Below are 22,106 nucleotides of genomic sequence, written 5' to 3'. Positions count from 1 at the left end.
AGAAGACGAGAACAAAAGGGCTTAAATGGTTTTTATTTTTCTCATCTGTTTGAGTTTTTAAGTTCTGTGTCCCATTTTTTTTAATCAGACCTTGACTCTCCAGGCCAAACTAACCTGAAATAGGTGGTAGATGGATGGACAGCCATCCCCTCTGACTCCTCTCTCATGACTTGGCATAGCTACGTGTAACACTTTTCGCAAACAGCCCAGCTGGTGCATGTATAACCTGAGCCTGCCCACCTTGGCACAGACAGCACAGTTCTGGCCCATCCAGCACAGACAGCAAGCTGGGGCAGATGCCACGGTCCAGGCAAGCCTGCCCAAGCAGGACACTGGTGGCGACTGCAGCCATCATTGTGATGAGGGACATGTCTGCCCTGGTCTAGACGTAGGTAGACAAGGATGGCTGACAGGTGATGAACCATTTATAGTCTAGGCTTCTGCTGAGGTGACTGGTTGGGGGAAAGGCTCTGAATTGCCTTTTCTGCCGTGGGACAGAGGTGGGATGTAAGCGATGGAGGGGAAGATCAGTAACATACCTTACAAGTCAATTAAATGTTCAAGGACATTAATTTATGAATGTATGCCTGTAAAAACTTTGTCCCATCTTTTTTTGCACTGGCAGTAGTAACAATCTGGTTTTGTGCCTTTCTTTCTGTTCTTTCTCCAGACGATTTTGCAGAGGAGGAGGAGGTGCAGTCCTTCGGCTACAAGAGGTTTGGTAAGTGGCAGCAGGTCTTTCAGGTCACTGTTGTGTAGTGCTCAGGGTAAGTCAAACAATTCCTATGACACCCCCCCCCCCCGCCTTGCTGGCGGCACCTAAACATAACAGGTACAGTCCCAGTAGCCACTTCAGTCCAATACCTGCCTATACCTGTGTGATTTTTAGGTTTGGTGTATTTTCTTGGCAAACATAACGCTTCAGAAACAGCCCTGATGACTGATTGTTGTGAAGCAGTTCATTTCATCATTTGATCCTTCACATTATGAAAGCGAAGCCCCCACCTGAACAGAAATAAATGTGCTGGCTGTGAAAAAGGATCCATGCCTCTTACAATTATGTCCTCTGCCCCCTCTGGGCTCCCCTTCAGCCCACGGACCCGTGTGCAGCAGGGGGGTTTGAAGGTGTTCCCAAGAGCGGTGGCATCGGACCTCCTGTAGGCTCTCAGAAGCTCTACTGTCAGCTGAGCCAGGCTGTATGCTGTGCAGTCCTCTCAAAAAAGAAGTAAAAACATATGATACGAGTGCATTCTGATGTCAAAAATCACGAAGACTAGGTCAGTTGCTTTCTTTCCTTTTTTCTATTTCTTTCCTTTTTTTGATGTTTTGTTTTCACCGAAAATGGCCTTTCTGTGTGAAGAAGGCAGTTCCACACATCTCTGACAGGAGTCAGCAGCCCTCAAGGCTCCTCTTTTCACGACTGGTGTGCTCTCTTGCTCTCCCTCAGGGAAATGTTTCAGTCTGCAGCCGACAGCTACCCCCTGGGGCAGGCTGAGTCCTGTCCCTTCGGCGCTGGGAAGGTGACATAGTGGCCTCTGAGCTCCCACAGTGCCAACCCTATCTTGGAGCAGCCAAAGGGGCCCATCATCCAAGCTGCTTAGCTGCCTTTTCAACTGTGAGCCATCAGGATAAAAGTTCACCTTACGTTTTTTTCTCTCCTGGGAAAGTGGCTGCAGCGAGTCACTTTCAGCAACCCCACTTGGCAAACAAATAACAAAACAAAAATAAAATATAAAAAGAAAAAAGTCAACAATTCCCTCCATACCAAGAGGAGCAGGGGGAGGCAGTGTGAGGAGATGCGGCTTTCAGGAGGTGGGGATCACATTCGCATGACCTCTCCTACCCCCCTGAACTACTCCACTGCTCCCTGCTGTTGAGCTTTATTTTGGATAGGTCAGCCAACCACAGAGACAGCATCTGTGGCTTGGAAAGTTCTGCCATAATGCTGCACACAGGGTTTTTTCCTACTCTATTTTTTTTTTTTCTGGATCAGGCCCTGGGATAGCAAAAAAAAAAACAACCCTCCTAAAAAAAAACCCTCAAGAAATGGGATGAAATTTTAACTGTTCATTTCTGTCACTTCCAGCTGAGGAAAAACTATTAGGATTCATTAACACCTTTTGTATTGCCCACTAGCCAGCTGTCCCTGGTCAGCATGCTCTTGTGGTGAACTGTGAAAGGTTTTAGCAAGGAGCGGGTGCCCCACTATCCCTACTGTCCCACCAGTAAATGCACTGTTGTGACACGGTGGGATTTCTGCGTGTTAACTTGCTTCCATTTCCTTCTTTCTCCTGGATAATGGCATGCTACCAATGGGAGTTATTTCCCTCTTAGAAACATTAGGTTTGTCTGAGCTTTTCCAGAAATGATTATGCCTTTGTGCTTGGTGGGGTGGCAGGGGGGGAGGGAGGAGAGGGCCAGCAGTCTGGAAGTGGCGAGGGGAGGAGATCTCACCACAAACAGACAAAGTGTAGTTCCACCCTTAGGAAGCTGCCATAACCCTCTTCTTCACAAAAACAACATTGCTGTGGTCAGGGAGGTGTCCCAGATGTCTGCAAGTACAGAAGAAGAGCCTTGAATAATGGGGGGACGCAGTCATGAAGCCATAGCATTGGCACTGGTGAGACTTGTGTAGTTCAGTAGTGTCCCTGATGCAAGAAGCCTTCTTTGTCCATACCAGTTTTGAACCAGAGCCTGCTCCCATATATACCCCCTTCCCATACCACCTTCCTCATCTCTCCCAGCACAGGGAGGAACTAAGCTGAGTCCATACCAGTTTTGAACCAGAGCCTGCTTCCCATACCGCCTTCCTCATCTCTCCCAGCACAGGGAGGAACTAAGCTGACTCTGTTTCTATTCATCCCTGCACTGGCATGCATGCTAGTTACCTGCAAGTGCTCCTGCTTTTGTGGCCCCTAAAGGGGTTATTTCCCCTCCCTCAGAAAATTTGTGTTCTCATCTCTGCAGTCCCTGATGCATTTCCAGGCAGCCTCTGAGCAACCTCTGGAGGCAGTGGGAGCAGTGCTGGCTTCTTCACCTGGCACCAGGCTCCTCAGTTCAGGAAGGTGACGTACTTGTCTTTTAAAAACTCCAAATTCCCTGGCCATCTGGGTCAGCATTTGCAGTGAAGCACCAGAAGTTGCTCTTGGGGCCAAAACGCAGCCGAGCAGTTCAAGCTCCTGCCTGACCAGTAGACAGCATCATGCCTGCTCTCCCAACTGGTGTTCCCTTTTGGCCCCATGTCATCACTGCTAAGAGACAGCAATATAGGGGAAGCCCAAGGGAAGAACCAAGTTTCATTATCTGAGCACTTGATAAAAGGTCAGTTTGAAAGGAGTCCTGTCCTGTCTGCTCACTGGAGCTGTAGAAATCCCAGCTCTGGTCACGTACAGCCTGCTGGAGCAGGCAGCAATAAAAGCATCAATGGTGTTCTTCTTGTGTCAGGATCCATGGTGTAAGAGGAGTTGTGTTAATACACTGTGATCAGAGTAGTCCCTGTGTGCCCCACTGACATGAGACATGGTAGGAGGACCATGACTCGAGTGCCTTTTGCTCCATTGTTTGGAAGAGTGGGGCCTTGTTCGGAGCAAAATGTGCTCCGAGGAGAAGATGGGTAAAGCACAACTGGTTTGTAAAAAACATAGCTTGTGGTGAGTCACTGCTGGCAGCTGGGAACATGTGTTGGTCAGCACTTGGCAGGCAAAGCCTTGACCAAACTTTTTTCCTAGAGTTCAGCTGAAGAATTTATTATTAGCTGCCTTCTTGCTGGAGCTTGTAGTTTGATTCAAGGAAGGAAGAGATCTGCGTAAGGAGAGAGAGAGGCATTCTCCAACAATTCTCAATTTGGGGAAGAAGCCTTTGAAAAGAGGACTGAACACACACTGTCCTGCACCACTTCTCCTTTTCTGAATCTTTCTGTCCCTCCTCCTCAGCTAATATCAGAGATTTTATCATCCAACTTGCAGTCAGCAGAACATGAACGGGTCATATTAAGCTAAACATACTAGGCATAACACACTAACATATTAAATCACAGTGAATACAGATGAAGACAACTCCAAGATGCTAGGAAAATACACACCAGCATTTTTTCTCTTTTGAGCTTGGGACAAATTTGTTGCAGGGGATCAGGGAGGTTGAGTTTCCAGCTGACTGATGCTGTTTATTTCTTCTCAATGGATGCTGCAGATGTGCAGGGACACTGCCAGAAGTGCAATGCTCAGCTGCAATGCCTCCAGATTGCTGCAGTGAGAAATCATGTGAGGAAGCGTGTTTCTTATCACTGTTACTTCATCATCAGTCACTGCTCAGCCTGCTTTGAAGTTGTCTGCTCCAGATAACAAGCTGTACCTCTCCACTGGTTTTCTTCTACCAGGTTGCCATCAATGTTAACTCTTCGGTCAATCAGTGTTACTACTGTGCACCAGTCACTTTGGGAAAGCATGAATGAGAAAAGGGAAAAAAATTGCTTTTCAATATTACACACACTTTTGGGATGCTAAATCTCAGGCTTACGAGTTCAAACTAGTTTCTAAATGGTAGACAGCAAGATGAGATCTCTTTATAGCAGGGTTTTGACTCTTTCCTTGGAGGTTTGGGCTCTGGATGTAGTCACAGGCAAAGGACTTGAAGGGAACTAATGGACTTTAAAGTGGCAGTTCTGATCTTCCTAACTTGTAGCATTCCTAGGTAATAGATGTAGAGATCATTGTGAATTTTTATTTTTACATTAATGTTTTAGAACTTAAAACCTGCAGTTTTCTGAATAGAGTATTTAATGTAGAATTTCCAATGTGAAGTTATTAATTGTGTAGTTTGAAGCTAAGTACAATATGGAGCAGCTGAAAGCGAAGGGGAGGGTCTTTCAACTGTCAAAGGGGTTGGTCTTTGAGCTGCTGTGAAGCAAGACTGTAATGTTTTAGAAAACAGGCTTCGAAGAAATGAGCTCAAAGCTCTGCTGATGAAGAGAACCCTCCCAAGGTATCAAAAGATTGGGTCAGTGCACTGTAGATAAGTAGAAGACTAAACAGCTTGTGTAAGATAATTACCCTTTGCCCTTGGCAAATACAGACAGAATTGGAGGCTGTAACTCTGTCCTCTAAAGTAGGATCTGTCTCGGTCACCTCCATGCTCTGGATTGTGAGGAAGGGTCCTCCCTATCTTCACCTTCCCGCTCCCCTGCCACTGAGCCATCTGTAGGGGAGGGACCCTTGTGTCTCCAGGTATCTCCACTGTGCATCAAGGCACTGGTCATCTGATCTTGCCCACAGTCTGTAGGTCAACAGCTGACAGAAAAGGAGGCATAAAATTTACTTGGGGGCCCCCTCAGAAAAAGTAGGTATGTTTTTAGGTACCTTCCATAGAGTATGCAAGAGATGACTGAGTCAGGATGTCCCTCCTGTGTGGTTATGCCAGTCCAGTTCCTGAACATCATTCCAGGTGTAAGAATTAAATCTCAGAATTTCTGGACCAGAAATGGACGAACCATCCTGCCATGCAGTAGTGAGATCTGCTCTACTAAAAAGAGGTGAGGGGGAAAAAAAATAGTTTAAAAACATAGTTGGAAAATATGATTTTTTTTCCCCCCAGTGAGTTGCTTGGGAGCAGCTGAACCAGATCCATTCGATAACTGTCTACTCACCATAAATTGTTGCAAATATACATATTGTTTCAAATATACAGCACGAAGCTATATATTATTTCTCCACCTTTGATAGGATACAACTGGGGAGTTTTAGGAGTGTAACAGTTGATCAAAGCCTTATGAATGGTTTACAGGGAAAAATGAAAGCTTTGAGATAGAAAACTTTTTCAGAAAACTATTTCTATCTGTAACTAACAATTCAAACATGATCAGGGTAAGCAACACTCATGGCTTGGAATTTTATGATAGTTGAGGAATAGCATTTATTCCTTAGCACTGCACAGACAGAATAATTTTAGTCCTTATCTCTGGATAAATCCAGGCTATTGTTCACATTTATAATCACATGCACAAAAAATATGTTTGACATCAGTCTGGTGGTGTGCTGTGTCCACACAAACCTTAAGCCCCTAAAAAAAATTAAAAAATTTCTAAGCTGGAGGAATTTGTCGACTTTTCTTTATGGTTTGTAAATGGCTGGTGAGGGATTTCAGGTGCCACAAGCCACATCCCTCCCTGGGCATTCTTTCACATGTATGCCTGCAGAGTGTAATCAGATGGCTTAATAAAAAGTCACGAGGTCACCGATACTCATAAAGCCAGAGTAAAGTCGGGCGTGTTGCTTCCAGTTCACTGATCCGGCCGTACTTATCAGATGAGGATTTTGTCTGCCTGCATCCTGGGGTAATTAAATCCACACATTTCATGCTGAAAAATTTAATTTGGATCAACCCTATTAATTGCAATGGCCAGGAAGGCAGAAGGGAGCTGAGCCTGTCCTCTCCCTGGGTGAGCCCGTGGCAGTGGAGGGAGCTCAGCACCCTCAGGGGTCCTGGGTTTGCACTGGGGCTTCAGTCCCGTGCATCGGGGGCTGTATGCTGCAAAGGGTTTCTTTGTCTTTTTCCTTTTCCAGTACATATTCAGAGCACTGGGCAGTTGGCAGGGAACTGGAGTCTTGATAAATAAATAAGCAAGTGTTGATGTGCGTGCCACACTGCCGCTGCAGAGGAAGATCTAGGTGCCAGTGTGCTTCTGGCTGTGTCCCTCCTCTGTCAGTAGCTTCTGCCTCTTGCAAAGTAAAAAGCATGGGTGATAAATTAGATTACAGCTGATGTCTTCAAACCGCAAATTTAAAACCACCGATCTTCCTGGAGATGGAAAATAGTTGGCATGCCCTGATGTATCTGTCAATGTCAGGCAGTAACAGTGAGATCCGAAACGTTAACGGATCCGTGTGGCCTGTGCCAACTTGTTCAGGAGCTGCAGGGTCCATTCAGGTGTACGGGTTCTGAGCTGCCTGTCTCCAAACCTGGCCTGCTGGGCCTGGCTAAAGGCACTTCTCCATCTAATCCAAGCCCATAAAGAGGCCTCTAGGCCGTGCCGTGGGGACTAAAGCCATTCCAGCTGTGTGCTCTTATGTAGGCAATATATTTTCTCTTAGCTACGGGGTTTTCCTACCTTGTACAATTAAAATTCCTGACATGTTTCTTCGCGTGTTGCATTTGCATGCTTGGCGTGATACCTGCTTGACCAAGCTCTGTCTTTTCCAGGAGTGTGTTGAAAGGCAGTGTGGTCTCCACTATGTGTGAATTTTGCTCTCTAATTTTCATTGGAACTATAAAATAGGTGTGTGGGCTGAACAGCCCGTTGTATTTACCAATGGAATGAAAAACATTGGCTACGCTGTAAGCAACACCTGGGGATTTTGCATTTATTTCCCTGCAAACTAGCTGGATGCATAATGATGTTTGGTAACATCAGGGTGCTGACAGAACACCTAGGCTGCATTATGGGTTGTTCAGCTTCATAACACAATTAGCTGAGTGATGAATGCCTGGGAAGGAAACTAAGAATTGCATTTTCAGCACTGGGTTTCCATTGTGTTTCTATGCAAAGGAAGAAAAACTGTGGGAGAAATAAAAATTTCAGATAAGAAGGCATCAGAAGAAGAAAAAGGAAGATAAAATAGTGGGAAACACCTGGTAGTGGACTCTCACAGAGCTGCTGTGGGACTGTAGCCCACTCCAGCATCACTCCTGAGCTACTTTTAAGTTTTACTCAAAATGCACTTCTGTGTCTATATGCTGCTCTTTACTTCATGCTATTACAGGGGCTCAAATGTGTCTAACTGTTCTTTTTGGCTTTTCTGTGCCTACTTCAGACTCGTTCCTGATCAGAAGATTTCTGTGCTGTGCTTTCTGCCAGTGACAGAGTTTTGAAAGAGGCATACTGGTATTTCATGGGAAAGGGGTTGCTATTTTCCCTTGAGGATATGCTGTTCAATATATCTAACAGCATGAAAAAAACCCCACATACCTCTCAGGTGCTGCTTACACTGGACATCCCCGCACTTGGTTCTGCAAAGCACTGAGCCCTCTGCAAACACTGCTCAGCATCCTGCTGTGTCAGGCCCCCGAACACGCTGTCTGCATGAAGTGGTGGGTGCTGCTGACATCGCTTTGTCAGCAACTTTGGAACAAGAAGTATGCTAACAGCAAAGAGCTGTGTGTGTTAACTAGCAGCCAGCTACCAAGACAAATAGTTGGTACAAGTTAGCTTGACAGACACGTTGATAGACACGTGCACTGCCTCATACAATAAGCTGACAGCTGTCAGATAAGGAAGCCTTTCTGCCTTTGGCCACCTTGCTCAAATGTCCCTGTAGCCATTCCTGCTTGCTACAGGTAAAGGAGCAGTTGTGTCTCTTGCTCTCCACTTGAGCAGCTTCCCAGAGAAGGGGAAAGATCAGATGAAGTTGTCAGTGTGGCGTTGTGTCTGCTGAACTCTCTGAAGCATTAGGATGGAAGTGCCATCATGTTTTGACATAAGATGTCGATTAATATTACATCAAGGTTCCCTGCCTCTGTGTCACTAGTGCCTGGTCTCCCATGCTCCCCAGGGGAGCCAACACAATGAAGGCCTGAAACCTCACCAGCTTGGCCCAGACTTGGACCCAAGCCTGGACCCGGATCCAAGCCTGGACCCAGGCCCAAATCCAGTAGTCTCTGCTGTCCCCCACCAGCACACTCAGCAGCCTTGAGCCTGGTTAGTGTCCTGGGACAGGTGCCACCACAAATGTGGAACATCACGTTGTTGTGCTTGGCAAATTTCTTCGTGATTCTATGAGAGAAAATTTTATGTCTGAAGATTGACTTCCATATGAAATCTGAATGTAAGACTTGGGATGGGAGTCATTTCACCTACCTTTAGGGAGCTTAGGCATCAACCTCTTTAAAGACACCCACCCTCAAAATGACAGTAGCAAGGAGAGGCTAATGCTGCATGAAGGGACTTCCATGCTCAGCCAGACCGTCAGGTTCCTGGTCATTTTGAGTTACTACATAGAGATATTCAACTCCAAATCTCTGCACTATGTCCTATATAAATGCTGGGGAAAGCATATAAATACCTAAAGAAGCCTACGAGAGAGAATGGTAACGGGGACAGCGCAAGTAAAGCATCTGTAAGTATTTTAAGCTGGTTTTGCCTGTTGCAGACTCTAACAAGGAACAGTATGTTGTTTTGCTAAGTCAAAACCAATTCAAACTCCAGTGTGCTGCAGTACAACAGATTAGCCAAAGGAAAGCTGGAATAAAACGTTACCCAGTCTCAATTAACCTTCCGCATATGGGTAAACCTAAGTGAAGCAGCCAGAGAGCCAAGACATTTCCATTTGTCTTGTTTCAGCCAGGGTTAAGTGAGTGGGCTGAGGTTCTGGAAAGCGGAGGGGGGTCTGGAGAGAGGCGTGAGCGGGAAGGAGTCTTGCTCGGTGCCTGGAGCCGGCACGGACGAGAGTTGCACAACGGATGCGTGGAGAGGTTTGCGTCCCGCAGATACTTTTCGGCTCGGTCAGGAATGCATCTGGAAAATCCACCCAGCCAGGCAGAGAGATTGATTCCTTAAATACATAAAACACAAATGTGTTTTTTCACGTTTCTGCTTGTGACTCTTAATTGAGGCAGCTGGGAGGGGTTGAAGGACACAGACCACAAGACACTTCTCTCCAGCCCAGCTAAGGCTTGTAAGGAGATTTTGTGTTAAAAGTCTTGAGCAGACTTTGGAGTCCAGTGTAACAGGACTTTGTAGCATCTTTTCTGACAGCTATTGCATAATGCTACAAAGATGCAGGGATGCAGGGTGGGTGATAGGTTTTCTTTTAAGGATGTCTTGGTACTTGGATCTGCTTAACAGGGTTTCGCTGCATGTCTTTCAAAACCAGAAATTTTAAGTTTTGAAAATGCCTATTGATTTATTTCCCATAGCGTGTATCTGTGTGCTCGTTACCAACATCTTGGCCAGGAACACGGAAAATTCCACCAAGTTTTATATCTTGAATTAGCCCAGAAATGGGCCTGGATGACTTTACTTGCCAGGCTTGTTAAGGCCAGTATACCCTACATTCAGTAGTGCTCAATTGCAGAGAAAATACTGACCTTTATATTTTGCTAAAAGGTTAGAGTGTGATTTCAGACCAGCTGTGTATGTAGTGACAACCGGTAACTGAAAGATGCCTTGCATACATTTCTGCTTTATCATATAATGGAGGACAATCCAGTTACAAAGAATAATAATATGTAGAGCCAAGGGATGTTTTTCTTTCTTCATCCCTTCTCCCTAGAAGTTAATTGCTGCAGGTGGAAATATGACATATGATGCCCAACGTAACTGATGATTTCATTTTAAATCTGACCTGCAAGTTTCAAGTTTGTAGTGGGAGCAATCTTGTCCTTAATTAACTTCTTGACTGCTCTGAAGCCAGATTGATCTGCACACCTGCTGTCAAGGCTTCAACATAGCCTGTGTGTACAGCTAACTTCCCTTGTCCCCAGCAGTTATTGCACATCACTGCCCGTGTGTGCAAATGTTTACATATAAAGCCTATGTGTTCGGTTTCATATGCATGCATCCAAGTTTGATTTGGGTCAATGTGTTGGCCTACCTAAAAGAATGGCTTTAGAACATTAGGAACTGGAAGGGACCTTGAAAGATCATCTAGTCCAGTCAAATATACAAAAACCAGAGCCATGGACATTTAGATTGCATGTAGGTTCCATCTGGAAATTTGAGCTCCAGTGTTTTCCTGGGCATGTTGTTCCCCAAGTCTGGAAAGCCAAAAATCTGAGAGGTGGTTCTTGTCCTCACCTTGTTCCAAGTACCTTTCACAAATCATCTTGTTACCCTAAGCAGTGACGCTTTCTTAAAAGAGGCCAACTCATCATTGCTCCATAAGTTACTTGTCTCTTTAGGAAAACAGGTTATGGCTTGATTAATGACAGCACATGTTTAACCTCTTTTACAAATGTGTTAGAATGGCTGTATGCATCGTTTCGCTGCTAGGAAAATCTCCCTGCTAAGTGCCTTGCAGGAAGGAGCAGAGCACCGTCGAATATGCCTCATAGCTCAGTTTTAAGCAGAGGCAAACAAACCAACATCTGGTTCTTCTGCTCATTGCAGAGGATCTGAAAAAGCTTTCCGAAATATTGAAAACTTTAAAACTGGTGCCTTTTTAAAATAGTTGGTCATTAGTAGCTAAAAGTAGTAGAGAGCTTTCAAGTGTTAAAGTGGCAAGTTTTGGGTGTGTGAGGGGCTAGACCAACTGAAATGCTGCTGGAAGAGGAGGAGGGTTGCACATGACTTTGTTGCATCTCTCCCTTGGGTCACCAAACAGAACCAAAGTAAAGACCATTTTTCAGAGACCTGTTATTCAGTCCCTCTTTGCTCCATCCCTGCTAGTCCAGATCAGACATATCCTTTCTGCAGGGTCCCAAACAGCATGTGAAACCACATCCATGGAAGATCCTCTTTGCGTAGCATTCATGGTTTGAGTTTTAGGTCATTGTGGAGACGCCAGTCTGAGGTGCCATAAGGGAACATCGTGTTCTGTGTTGTCTTTCCAAGCAATAGCAGGAGTAAAGCAGAGGTGGCTCCTCTCCTTCTGTTTAGCTGGAAGTCTGTCCCTTACTCCCCCCATTCCCGCTGCCCATATGGATTGGGTCTGGAGAAGTCCAGTAGAAGGTAAAAAGCACATCTCAGCCTCAGGATCAGTACAGAGCCCACCAAGAGGACGTGGCAGGGAAATATGGTAGCTGCAGGAAATGCCTGCTGTTGTCAGAGGGCAATCGGCACCCCATAAACCCTGTAAACTTCACAGCTCGCCTCTTGTTTCAGCAAACTTTGACTCTGGGCCAGGAAGAGAGGAAGAGGCAGCATGAGTTTTAACCCCTTTTCCCAGCACGTTGCCGCTGTGCGTGCTGATGTGCAGGGTAGGAGGGTGTTAGCTGGGGCTCACCTTTGCAGCAATAGTCACGTCTGCTCCTCTGCTGCAGCTCTGCATCCCAGCCCAGGAGAAACTTGTATCCTTGCCAAGCTGCTTTGTGAAATACAGCATGGTGGGGCTGTCTTTATTCTCAGTCTTCTATGCAAGAGGCTGCTCTGAGCAGTTCTGTGCTTTAATACAGAAAAATGGAGCTGTATTCTCCACAGCAAGCCCTTGTTTATTACACTCGGTTTGAATACCAATTGAGACTCTAATCATGTCTCCAGTGGAAAGAAGACTCCTTGTGAAGTCTTTCATTTATTGCAGAGAATGAATTTTCATATGCATGAAACCAGATTACCAAAAAACCTCCAGAAAATAACCAAAAGAGCTACCAAGCGTATGTGTATGTCCAATGGGTGCTCAAGGTGGTCTAGAATGGATTAATTGGAAGTGTCTTTGTAAAAGGAAGCAGAAAAGCTGACTGTGAAACTAAAAGTCATCCATGTCAAAGGAATACTTAAATCTCTTCATTTTGAGCTTGCCGATTGCGCTGATGTGGCACTATAATAATTTAGTTTTATTTTTCTCCCTTCTGAGTGGTTTCTAAAGCAGTATTTTAGAAAGAAAAATAAATAATGCCTAATGTCTTTTCAGTTGTTCTTCTGGGAAGACTTGTGGTGAGTTAAAAGAAAATACTCAGTGAAGCTGTGAATGGGAGACATTTCCAGGGTGGGTGTGTTTTGAGGTTTGTTTGGGTTTTTGTAATACTCTACTCCTATGTCTTTTTTCTTTTTTTTTTTTTTTTTTTTTTTTGTAATATCTTTCATATGCTTTTAATTCAGTGGAAACTGAATTAAGAAATGCCTGCCCATTCCACAGTTGTGGGAGCTTTGCAGGGCAGTGTGTTATATAGGACTATGACCCCCTTGCAGATAGGCCCTTTGGACAGTTCTGCTGGAAGGCAGTGGTGATCCCACTCTAGTCCTGCAGCCTTTACTTGGGCAAATTCACAGCAAGGTTTTCTTGCTGATGGATTCATACATGAAATGGATTTGTAAGCTCTTAAGTGACTGCATTGCACCTTTTTGAGACAGCTATTTCCAGGATGTCAGAGTTCCCAGTGGAGGACAGTGCCATGCTGATTACATTCTCCTGGGGAATATCCTTTTTCCCCCAAATACCTTCAGTTTAGAGATTGTATAGCTTGCTCCCTTTCTGCTCCATGCTGCGCAGCATCACTTCGTGTCACAGATAGGACTTGTCCCTAAAGCATTCTGCCACCAAGTGAAAAACCAACACCTGATCACTACTCGGTGGAATCAGTGATGTGTTTGCACAACTTCCTTTAAGTACTTTTAAACAAAATGCTCCCAGTCCTGCAGAGATGATCTGTTTTATGAAAGACTAGCGGTCCCCTCTCTGATGGATACATTGTGTTAACTCCACTGCCAAAACTAAGCAGTCGAGGGCATGACTGGTTTTTGGCACTGGAGTTAATAAAGCTGCGTGAGGTCAGCTGGGGTTTTCCTCCTACCCTGTGTTGGAAGCGTAGTGATGAGAGTAGCAAAAAATGGAGAGCCAGGTGATGGAGATGCTCTGCGACTGTGGGGGGGCTCAGGCCCTGGTGGCAGCACGGCAAAACCACACAGAGCAGGCCAGGAATGATGGGGAGAGGAGCGTCCCAGTGCTCAGCCGAGCGACTCTGTCGCCAGAGTTAGGCTACTATTATTTGGACGCTGTCCAGCAGGGTTCCTGTTTCCGAGCCCATTCATAGAAAGTGATGTAAAACCCTTCAGACTGCTCTGACCCACGTCTGTTGGGGCCGTTCCTGTGCTGCCTGGAATTGCTTTTATTTTATGTACCGGGCTTGACTTCATCAGAGCAGAGCATGCCACACGGGCACTTCTCAGGAGAGGGTTAAAACCATCTGCAGCTTGGAAAACCGGCAAGGTCCCCCCCAGAGGGTGTTAAACCCAGGGAGTGCTGATCTGTTTCCTGCCTTTGTTATGTTTTCTGCCCTGTAACCCAATCTCACCCGCCAACCAGCCTGAGCCCAGCTGTGTCAGCAGGGCACAGAGTGCTGCCAGCACCACTCACGCCGCACAGCCAGCCTCAGTAATTCACAGCCTTAGTAATTCACAGGTTAAGCTGTGCCAGGTCTGCTCCGAAATTGGTGGGCACTCGCTGCCTTCACCTCCGTGCTGGGGAAAGGAGGAGAGGTGGTGGTGAAGCAGCTGCTTACCAGCCTGCTGCGGTTGTGTGCTTGTCTAGAAGGGATATACAGGGCTATAAACATAACTCATGGCTTTTTATATGGGTCCCCACACGGCCCTTTAAGAAAATCCAACAGAAAATGAGTATGGCATTTAAGACTCTGGGCGGGGACTCGTTTTCCATGTTCACCTCCAAAGCTTTTAAAAGGCTTCATGTTCTTAAAGAAAAAAAAGGGGGGGGAAAGAGCGTTGTCTGCCTGCTCTCGCCCATTTTCAGCACAGCACTGTCTGTGTAGCCTTGCTAACGTGAACAGATGAAATGGCATGTGGCCTAGTGAGAGCGGGGAGGGAGAGCTGTGCCATGGCCAGGCACGTGGTGTTTCACCTCTCACCCTGGGAGGCAGCTGGGCCCTACGTGTCCATCGTTTACCTGCCTGCAAGAAGGGCCACCATCACCCTGAGCTCTGTCACTGTTTGATAGTCAAGTTCAAGCAGCACCCAGGCTTGTTTCCCTTCCCCCAGGAGTGGCATCCCAGTGAGGAGGAGCGCTGGGAGGAAAAGCCTGGCTGCTGCCAGAGTAAAGACCGATGCATCATTCTGGGGAGAGGGATGGGGTGGAGATGGATGGCACTGTCCCCCTTGCTCTGTGGGTCCAGGTCCTGTGGAAGAGGTGGTGTGTTGTGCCCAGGAGCCCTCACATGCAGGTGGGTAGTGGAGGGTGACACATGGCAAGAAATACCCATTTTGTTTGGTTTCTCCTCTTTCTTTTTTGTTTTTTTTTCTGCAAGACTTACGTGAGCTGCCATCTGATCTGCTTTTGATCTTTTTCTAGCACAGCCCGTGTGTTTTTTAAAGTGCTTTACCGCCAGAGCTGACCACTACTAAGAGAGAGAAAAAGCAGTCAGCAAACTTCCCCGTTTAAAAATGTGCTGGTTTGAAGCTTTGGAGATTACATGGCTTGTTTTTAACCAACTCATAAGGATGTTGCCAGAAGATTTCCAGTAAAGTAGATATTTAAGTCAAAGCAGCTTCTTTGAAATATTTGAACCATTGTGTGGGGTACATTTTGGTGAAAGATAGAGGTGTAAGGGGGATGATCTGTAATTTATCTGCAGCTCTGCCTCATGCAGATGAGATACCCACAGCAAACCATCATTCTCTTCAGATTATGGTTTGTTATGAAGATTTGGGATTTTTCCATGCTGATTTCCCAGACCTTAAAATGCCGATTACATGTTTCAGCTGTAGTACAGTGGGAAAAGAAATGTTTTTTTCTGTGATTTCTTACTTCAGGCTCTTTTTTAAATTCATGGGAGCTGTCTATAATGTAATTTTCTTGTAATAATTTTAAATGGCTTTTAGAAATCTGAGGAGAGCAGAGAATGATCTATTTCTCACAAATTATATCCCTGGGTCACAGGCAAATCTGTTGTAAATAGGTATAACTCCACTGATTAAAGTAACTTGACTAGATTGGTGTCATCCCCCTGTTGGAAGCCGCAGGGTTAAAAGGTACTTGTGCAGCCAGCTGAAAGGCCTCCATAAGTATGCTGCTTTAAACTGTAGTTAGGCCCATCATTTATTTTCATTGTATTTAGTGAATTAAAGCAGGGCTCTCAGCACGCAGGACGATAATCCTCTCCAATTGCACGTGCCGTGTGGTCCATCAACACCTATCAGAGAAGCTTCTGATGCTTCCTGCAGAAACGAAGGCATCCAAGTACATTTTAAGAAGCTAAATACCTTGTGTACTTGGGCATTTTAATTTTACACCATTGTATTTGGTTCTACATATTGTAAAAATGAGGATAGTTTGTATTATTATGATCTATGTATTAAATCACATAGGGTCATCTCTTCTCATCTCCTAGTTCAGGAACATGATATAAATGATTAGGAAAGAGTTTGCTAAGATCTGAATAGCGTCAAAGTATTCTTGCATCTCACTGTGAATGTTTTAAAGTTTTGCAATAGTGAATTTAATCCTGTCATGGAGTTTTTTAGCAGGTCATTATGAGATTTATAAAAATACATAATGTTTTGTTTAAAATCCAGTGCTGGATCTTCTTGCTGATCAGTAGTATGGAGAGAGGGAGAGTCTGTTTCCCTTCACTTACCAAATAATTTGGTATTTACCGCATGCTGATATGAGAGGGACATTCCTACATCACAGAATCACAGAATTGTAGGGGTTGGAAGGGACCTCGAAAGATCATCGGGTCCAACCCCCCTTCCAAAGCAGTTCCCTAGGACATATCATAGACATGGGTGATCATAGAATCATAGAATCATAGAATCATAGGGGTTGGAAGGGACCTTGAGAGATCATCGGGTCCAACCCCCCTGCCAAAGAAGCTCCCTAGGACATATCACTCAGATAGGCGTCCAGACAGGTCTTGAATATCTCCAGAGAAGGAGACTCCACCACCTCCCTGGGCAGCCTGTCCCAGGGCTCTGACACCCTCACTGGGAAAAAGTTCTTCCGCATGTTGGTGCGGAACTTCCTGTGCTCCAACTTGCAGCCATTGCCCCTTGTCCTGTCCCCACAGACCACTGAAAAGGGGCTGGCTGATTCCCCCTGCATCCCCTGCTTAAGATCATTATAAACTTTAATTAGGTCCCCCCTTAGTCTTCTCTTCTCAAGGCTGAAGAGTCCCAACTTACTCAGCCTTTCCTCATAGTGGAGATGCTCCAGGCCCTTAATCATCTTTGTAGCCCTTCTTTGGACTCTCTCCACGAGATCCCTGTCCTTTTTATACCAGGGAGCCCAGAACTGGACACAATACTCCAGGTGGGGCCTGACCAGGGCAGAGTAGAGGGGGAGGATCACCTCCTTTGACCTTCTGGCCATGCTCCTTTTGATGCACTCCATGACACCATTGGCTCTCTTAGCCACCAGGGCACACTGCTGGCTCATGGCCAACCTGTCATCAACCAGGACCCCCAGGTCCTTCTCCACTGAGCTCTTCTCCAGCAGGTCATCCCCCAGCCTGTACTGATACAAATGGTTGTTCCTTCCCAGGTGCAAGACTTTACACTTGCTTTTGTTGAACCTCATCCAGTTTCTCCCTGCCCAGCTCTCCAGCCTGTCCAGGTCAACAGGTAGGCATCCAGATGGGTCTTGAATATCTCCAGAGAAGGAGACTCCACACCCCCCCTGGGCAGCCTGTCTCAGTGCTCTGTCACCCTCACTGTGAAAAAGTTCTTCTGTATATTGCTGCAGAACTTCCTGTGTTTCAACTTGAAGCCATTAAATATCAATATTGTATCATTAATGAATAAAAAGGATGTGGAATGTGGTCCTAGATGATTGAGAGAAGAACGGGCTAACAGATAACTTTGGGTTTATGTTTTATGCTTCAAAACAATATCCATCTTCACCTCTATTTGATAATGTGTTTTATCCCACTCTTTATGTTTCCTTTATTGGGGAAAAGGTTAAAAGAAACTGGATGAATAACTCAGAGTTTGTCACCTTCCAGTTCTGTTTTCTAACCGTATTTCTTGCTGTGTGTTGAGGAACTGTGTTATTTACTCTTTGTTATGCCCTGACTGAATTGCAACTATATACCAAAGGAGAAATAGCAAGGGCCAGGCTTATCTGGCTTCCTCTATTTGGCTCAAAAAAACATCACTATTCACTCAGCTCCCTTGAGGCAGTCCTCTGTTCTCATCTTGATTTTAGAAAAATGTTTGTTGCTGCTTTTAAGCAGCCAGCCTGCCAGCTCATGTCCTCAGTAGATGAGCTGCTGCAGCCACATTCGTGCTCTCATCTGAGTGGTAGCACCCCTCTTGCTCTGCAGGGGTGTACCGTGCAGTGGAGGTGGGGCTTCAACTGTGAGATTACTTGGAGCGCTGCTCAAAATACACCAGCAAGAAATGGAGACCTGAGCAAAACAGGGAGGCTGTGCTTTGCCCTTAACATGAAGCATGGTCATGAGAATCACTGGGCTCTATGAGTCGTGAGCTCATGCTTCCAGCCATTCCCTGGATGGCATTTCCATTGGAAGCAGAGGGAGTGCACCACGAAGTGACAGAACACCTGCTTTGTCCTCTGTGCTGCTCTTCACAGGATCACTGTGGTCTGGGCTGATCAGAGCCAACAGCAATTAAGAGTAATTGAGGTAGTCTTTCTAGGTCAGTGATTTCCATGTAGCTTTTAATAAGGAGAAATCAGAAAGAAAAACAAATGCTGTTGTTCACTAAGCTCTCACAAGCCATTTCTGATTGTCTTGGGATTCAACAATCCATTAGATGGAGAATTGGCAGTGCTTGGTTTGAGTAACACCAGTTTTCTGCGTGTCTGTGTGATGACATTTTTGTTTACATTCTTTAAACATTTGGAATGTTAATTTTTATGGGCATTTTGTGTTTTGTTTTTTTTTTTTTTCTTGGGACAGGGTTCTTGGGTTATTTTGAGCCCGAGCTTGTTTTGCTCTATTATGTAAGAAGTCAAGATAATAGGAAGTGAGATATACTTTCCTCATGATACTGCAAAAGCAGGACTGGCCAAACAGGATCCTTATCACAGACTGGTCACAATAAATCACTGTTTTTGGAAAACTTATTAATAATAAGATGATTTTTTCCCCCTGTATGCTTTGTAGTGTTGTCTGTGTTTAGCATAAGGAGGACAAATAAATACCAAATAGATTGCAAAGGTGCTTGTGATGGTGGCAGCCCTGGCTGAACAGCTGCCTCACCTGCAGCCTGTGTGCTGGGCTGTCTCTGCTGGGACCATGTCTGACATACCAAACCTGTGAGCAGTGTCCCGTGGCTGCCAATGAAAAGAAAAAAAAAATGTCCAGAGCAATATTTCTCTTATCCCCCTGTCCCAAAAGGCGGATTTATTTTATTTTATTTTTTTCCCAATTTATTTTGGCCTAAATTCAGGACCCCAGAGCAAAGATTGCAAACGGTTGGTGAGAGGCACAAAGAAGGATCCATGTCAACCTCTTGTCCTGCTGCATACACAGCATGGAGCTCTTCATGCCCCCTGGTCAGAGGACATCCAGGCTACAATATACCTATGGGCCTATCTTCACATTCTTCCATACCTAAAATTGGGGTCTGCAATAGCCTCTCTGCATAAAGTGCAACTAAAACAGTGAATCCTCTACCAACTTCTCCTCTTAAACACCAAACATCTGCAATGAAGCCATTCAAGAATAACGTGGGGTCAGTGATGAGCCGTGGTAGACAGTACTGTAACAAAAGGGGAAATTGTTGGGAAAATTGTACTAATAAATGTGTAAGCTTTTCAGGTAGAAGGAGGAGGCAGCTGCTGATAGAATCTTCTAGTTTACCTCACTTTACTCTAGAAGATTTGCATTTACCATGTTCTTGACATGAAGGATTTACAAATAAAAGCTTACAGGCTGGTGTCTTCATCAAGTTCACAACTTCTCTAGGCATCCTGTGCCAGAGCCTCACCACCCTTGCTGTAAAGAATTTCTTCCTAACATCTAATCCAATCTACCCTCCTTCAGTTTAAAGCCATTACCCCTCATCCCATTACTACATGCCCTTGTAAACAGTCCCTCTCCAGGTTTCTTTTAGAGCCCCTTCAGGTACTGGCAAGGTCTCCCTGGAGCCTTCTCTTTTCACAGGCTGAACAACCTCATCTCTTTCAGCCTTTCTTCATAGGAGAGGTGTTCCAGCTCTCTGACCATTTTCATGGACCTCCACTGTAATACATCCATGTCTTTTTTGTGCCATGGACACTGGATGGAGATCCAGAACTAGATGCAATATTCCCGATGGCATCTCATGAGCGCACAGTAGACTATGAGAATCACCACCATTGTTCTGCTGGTCACACTTCTTTTGATGCAGCATGGTTGGCTTTCTGGGCTGCAAATGGACTTTACCAGACCGTGTCCAGTTTTTCATCCACCAGTATCCCCCAGTCCTCATTTTCAGGATTAATCCCAATGTTTTCTTCACCCAGTCTGTGCTGATACTGGGCGTTGCCCCAACCCAGCTGCAGGACCTTGCACTTGGCCTTGCTGAACTTTATGAGGTTTGCATCTGCCTGGTTAAAAGAAGGTGCTTCACCTGAAGACTTCTTTTCTTTTGGCATGTCATCACTTCTATCAGTGAATTCAGGAACTTAATGAAAGACTGGGTGGAAAAGGGTTTTTTTCAGTTTATTTTCACCATGATTAATGGCCCATATATTTGTGATATGAAAGTTTCTAAGCACCAGATAGTTCTATCATTTAGATCTCATTTTGGGGATTATAGACTGCAAATATGACTGCATTGCACAGGGGCTGAATTTCATCTTAAATTCCAAGTATATTAGTTTGGTTTTATATGGAAATAGCTCTGTTCAAAGAGATTGCAATGCTGATGTATTGCTCTAATATTAGACCTTGCAAAAAACATTTGATTTTTTTTTTCCCCAGAGAAAATTCTGGTCTTTTAAATTTGGGGGGTTTTGCCTTGAGTAAAGACAACATATGTTTTCCCTCCCACTTCCCCAACCAACAAGGGGCAGTTGTAGAAAGCATCATCTTGGAAGGGCCTAGAATGCTTTACTTTGAGGTCTTCAGCTGAAGTGCAAGTTCAGAATTCCTGAACAGCTGAGCTATCCCACTTTATTCTGGTTTGATTTTAAATTGTGTCTGTTTCATGGGAAAAAAAGATTAGATAAATTATGTCTCAGTTTTCAGCTAGAGGCTAGGCTTCCTAGCCAGGGATGCATGGGTACCACAGAGACTTATTTACAAACACTGTTCAGTTGTTTCCTCCTTTTGATACCTCAAAATAAACACATTTCAATTGAGTAATGTAATTGTTCGGTTTTACAGAATGTTTTGCTGCTTGCTCATTATAATTACTTTGTCAAGAATCTAAACATTATCCACAAGTTATTTTAGCTTTCCTTAAAGAAAAATCTGAAAATATTTGTAGAATTAAATCTTTCAAATGGAACTGCCCTGTTTCATAGACACTGTAGAAACTATCTATTATGTATGTATAGAAAAATCTGAGAAGGTGACTAAAATATTTCATGCTTGTGGTGGACAGCTATTCCCTTTCTGGTGTCTAAACGGTGGGGTGTTGTTGTTACTCATGGTGTTTATATCAGCAGCATCTGCCACTAACCAAAATTAATGCTAAGAACCATGCAGGTACCAGAGAGCTTGTGATCTCAGCAGCTGAGATAAGCAAAGGGTAGGTAATAACCAGCAAGCCAAGGGAATGATGTGGTAGCAACAATTAGCACATCCGCTCTGCTGCTTTCTAGGCTAGAGACCTAGTAGGCAGAGTAGAAATAAAGGTCAATAGAGTTCAGTGGATGTTGAGGTAGCATTTTGGAAGCATCTGTGATTCCAGAAGAGCCTCACCACTGAATGACTGAGTCCTCAAGCCTTTACAAGCAATAAATAAATTATTTCTTCTGATACCTGTCATATATAAACATCTTTTCATCTGTATTGCTTTCCACAAAAATTGTGAACAAGCAATTGCTTATAGACGTACATGTAACAGCTAGTAAACAGGAGGTTGAAGTGCTATCCAAGCAAACTCATAAAGGTGGGGGGTTTTTTGACTTGTTTGGGTTGTTTCATATCATGCATCTATGTCAGTAGGTACAGGCCAATGAGGGTCTTTCTGTGTTGATCATCTTCATTTCATTTTGACTTAATAATCTGGAACCAACACAGGGACATTTTGCTAAGTGGCTTCCAGTTACATTTTTTTTTTCTTTCCAGTTTGAGTATCAGAATTCAATGTGAGTTTATCATGCACAGTCAAAAAAATCGCCGAGAGAATATGTAGTAGCACTTGAAGTATTATTTCCAGGTGCATCAAAAATGCGCCCTGGAGAATAAAAACCTCTCTAAAACTTGAAGAACAGGGCACAAGGGTGGAGGATGGGGAAGGACGTAGCATTCCCATTTCTGCTGATCAGTTCAGCTAAAGTTCAGCATCAGGAGATGTGGCTGTGGCTACAGAATGGCTCCCTCACAGATCAGGG

General features: G+C 44.7%; 1 protein-coding gene across 1 annotated transcript in view; it reads left to right on the top strand.

Moving 5' to 3' along the window:
- Window positions 1-217: 217 nt before the first annotated feature.
- The window catches only part of COLEC12 (collectin subfamily member 12), a gene marked incomplete at its 5' end in the record, with an annotated part of 86,910 nt that continues 65,021 nt past the window's right edge, over window positions 218-22,106 (top strand). Inside the window, 2 exons of the mRNA XM_084260616.1 lie at window positions 218-413; window positions 671-721. Coding sequence (XP_084116742.1) covers window positions 218-413; window positions 671-721 — 247 coding nt within the window. The remainder of the gene's footprint in view (window positions 414-670; window positions 722-22,106) is intronic.

The sequence above is a fragment of the Gallinula chloropus genome (assembly GCF_964237585.1).
Source record: "Gallinula chloropus genome assembly, chromosome: 2".
In the NCBI taxonomy this organism is placed as follows: Eukaryota; Metazoa; Chordata; class Aves; order Gruiformes; family Rallidae; genus Gallinula; species Gallinula chloropus.
This window is presented reverse-complemented; position numbering and strand designations above follow the sequence as displayed.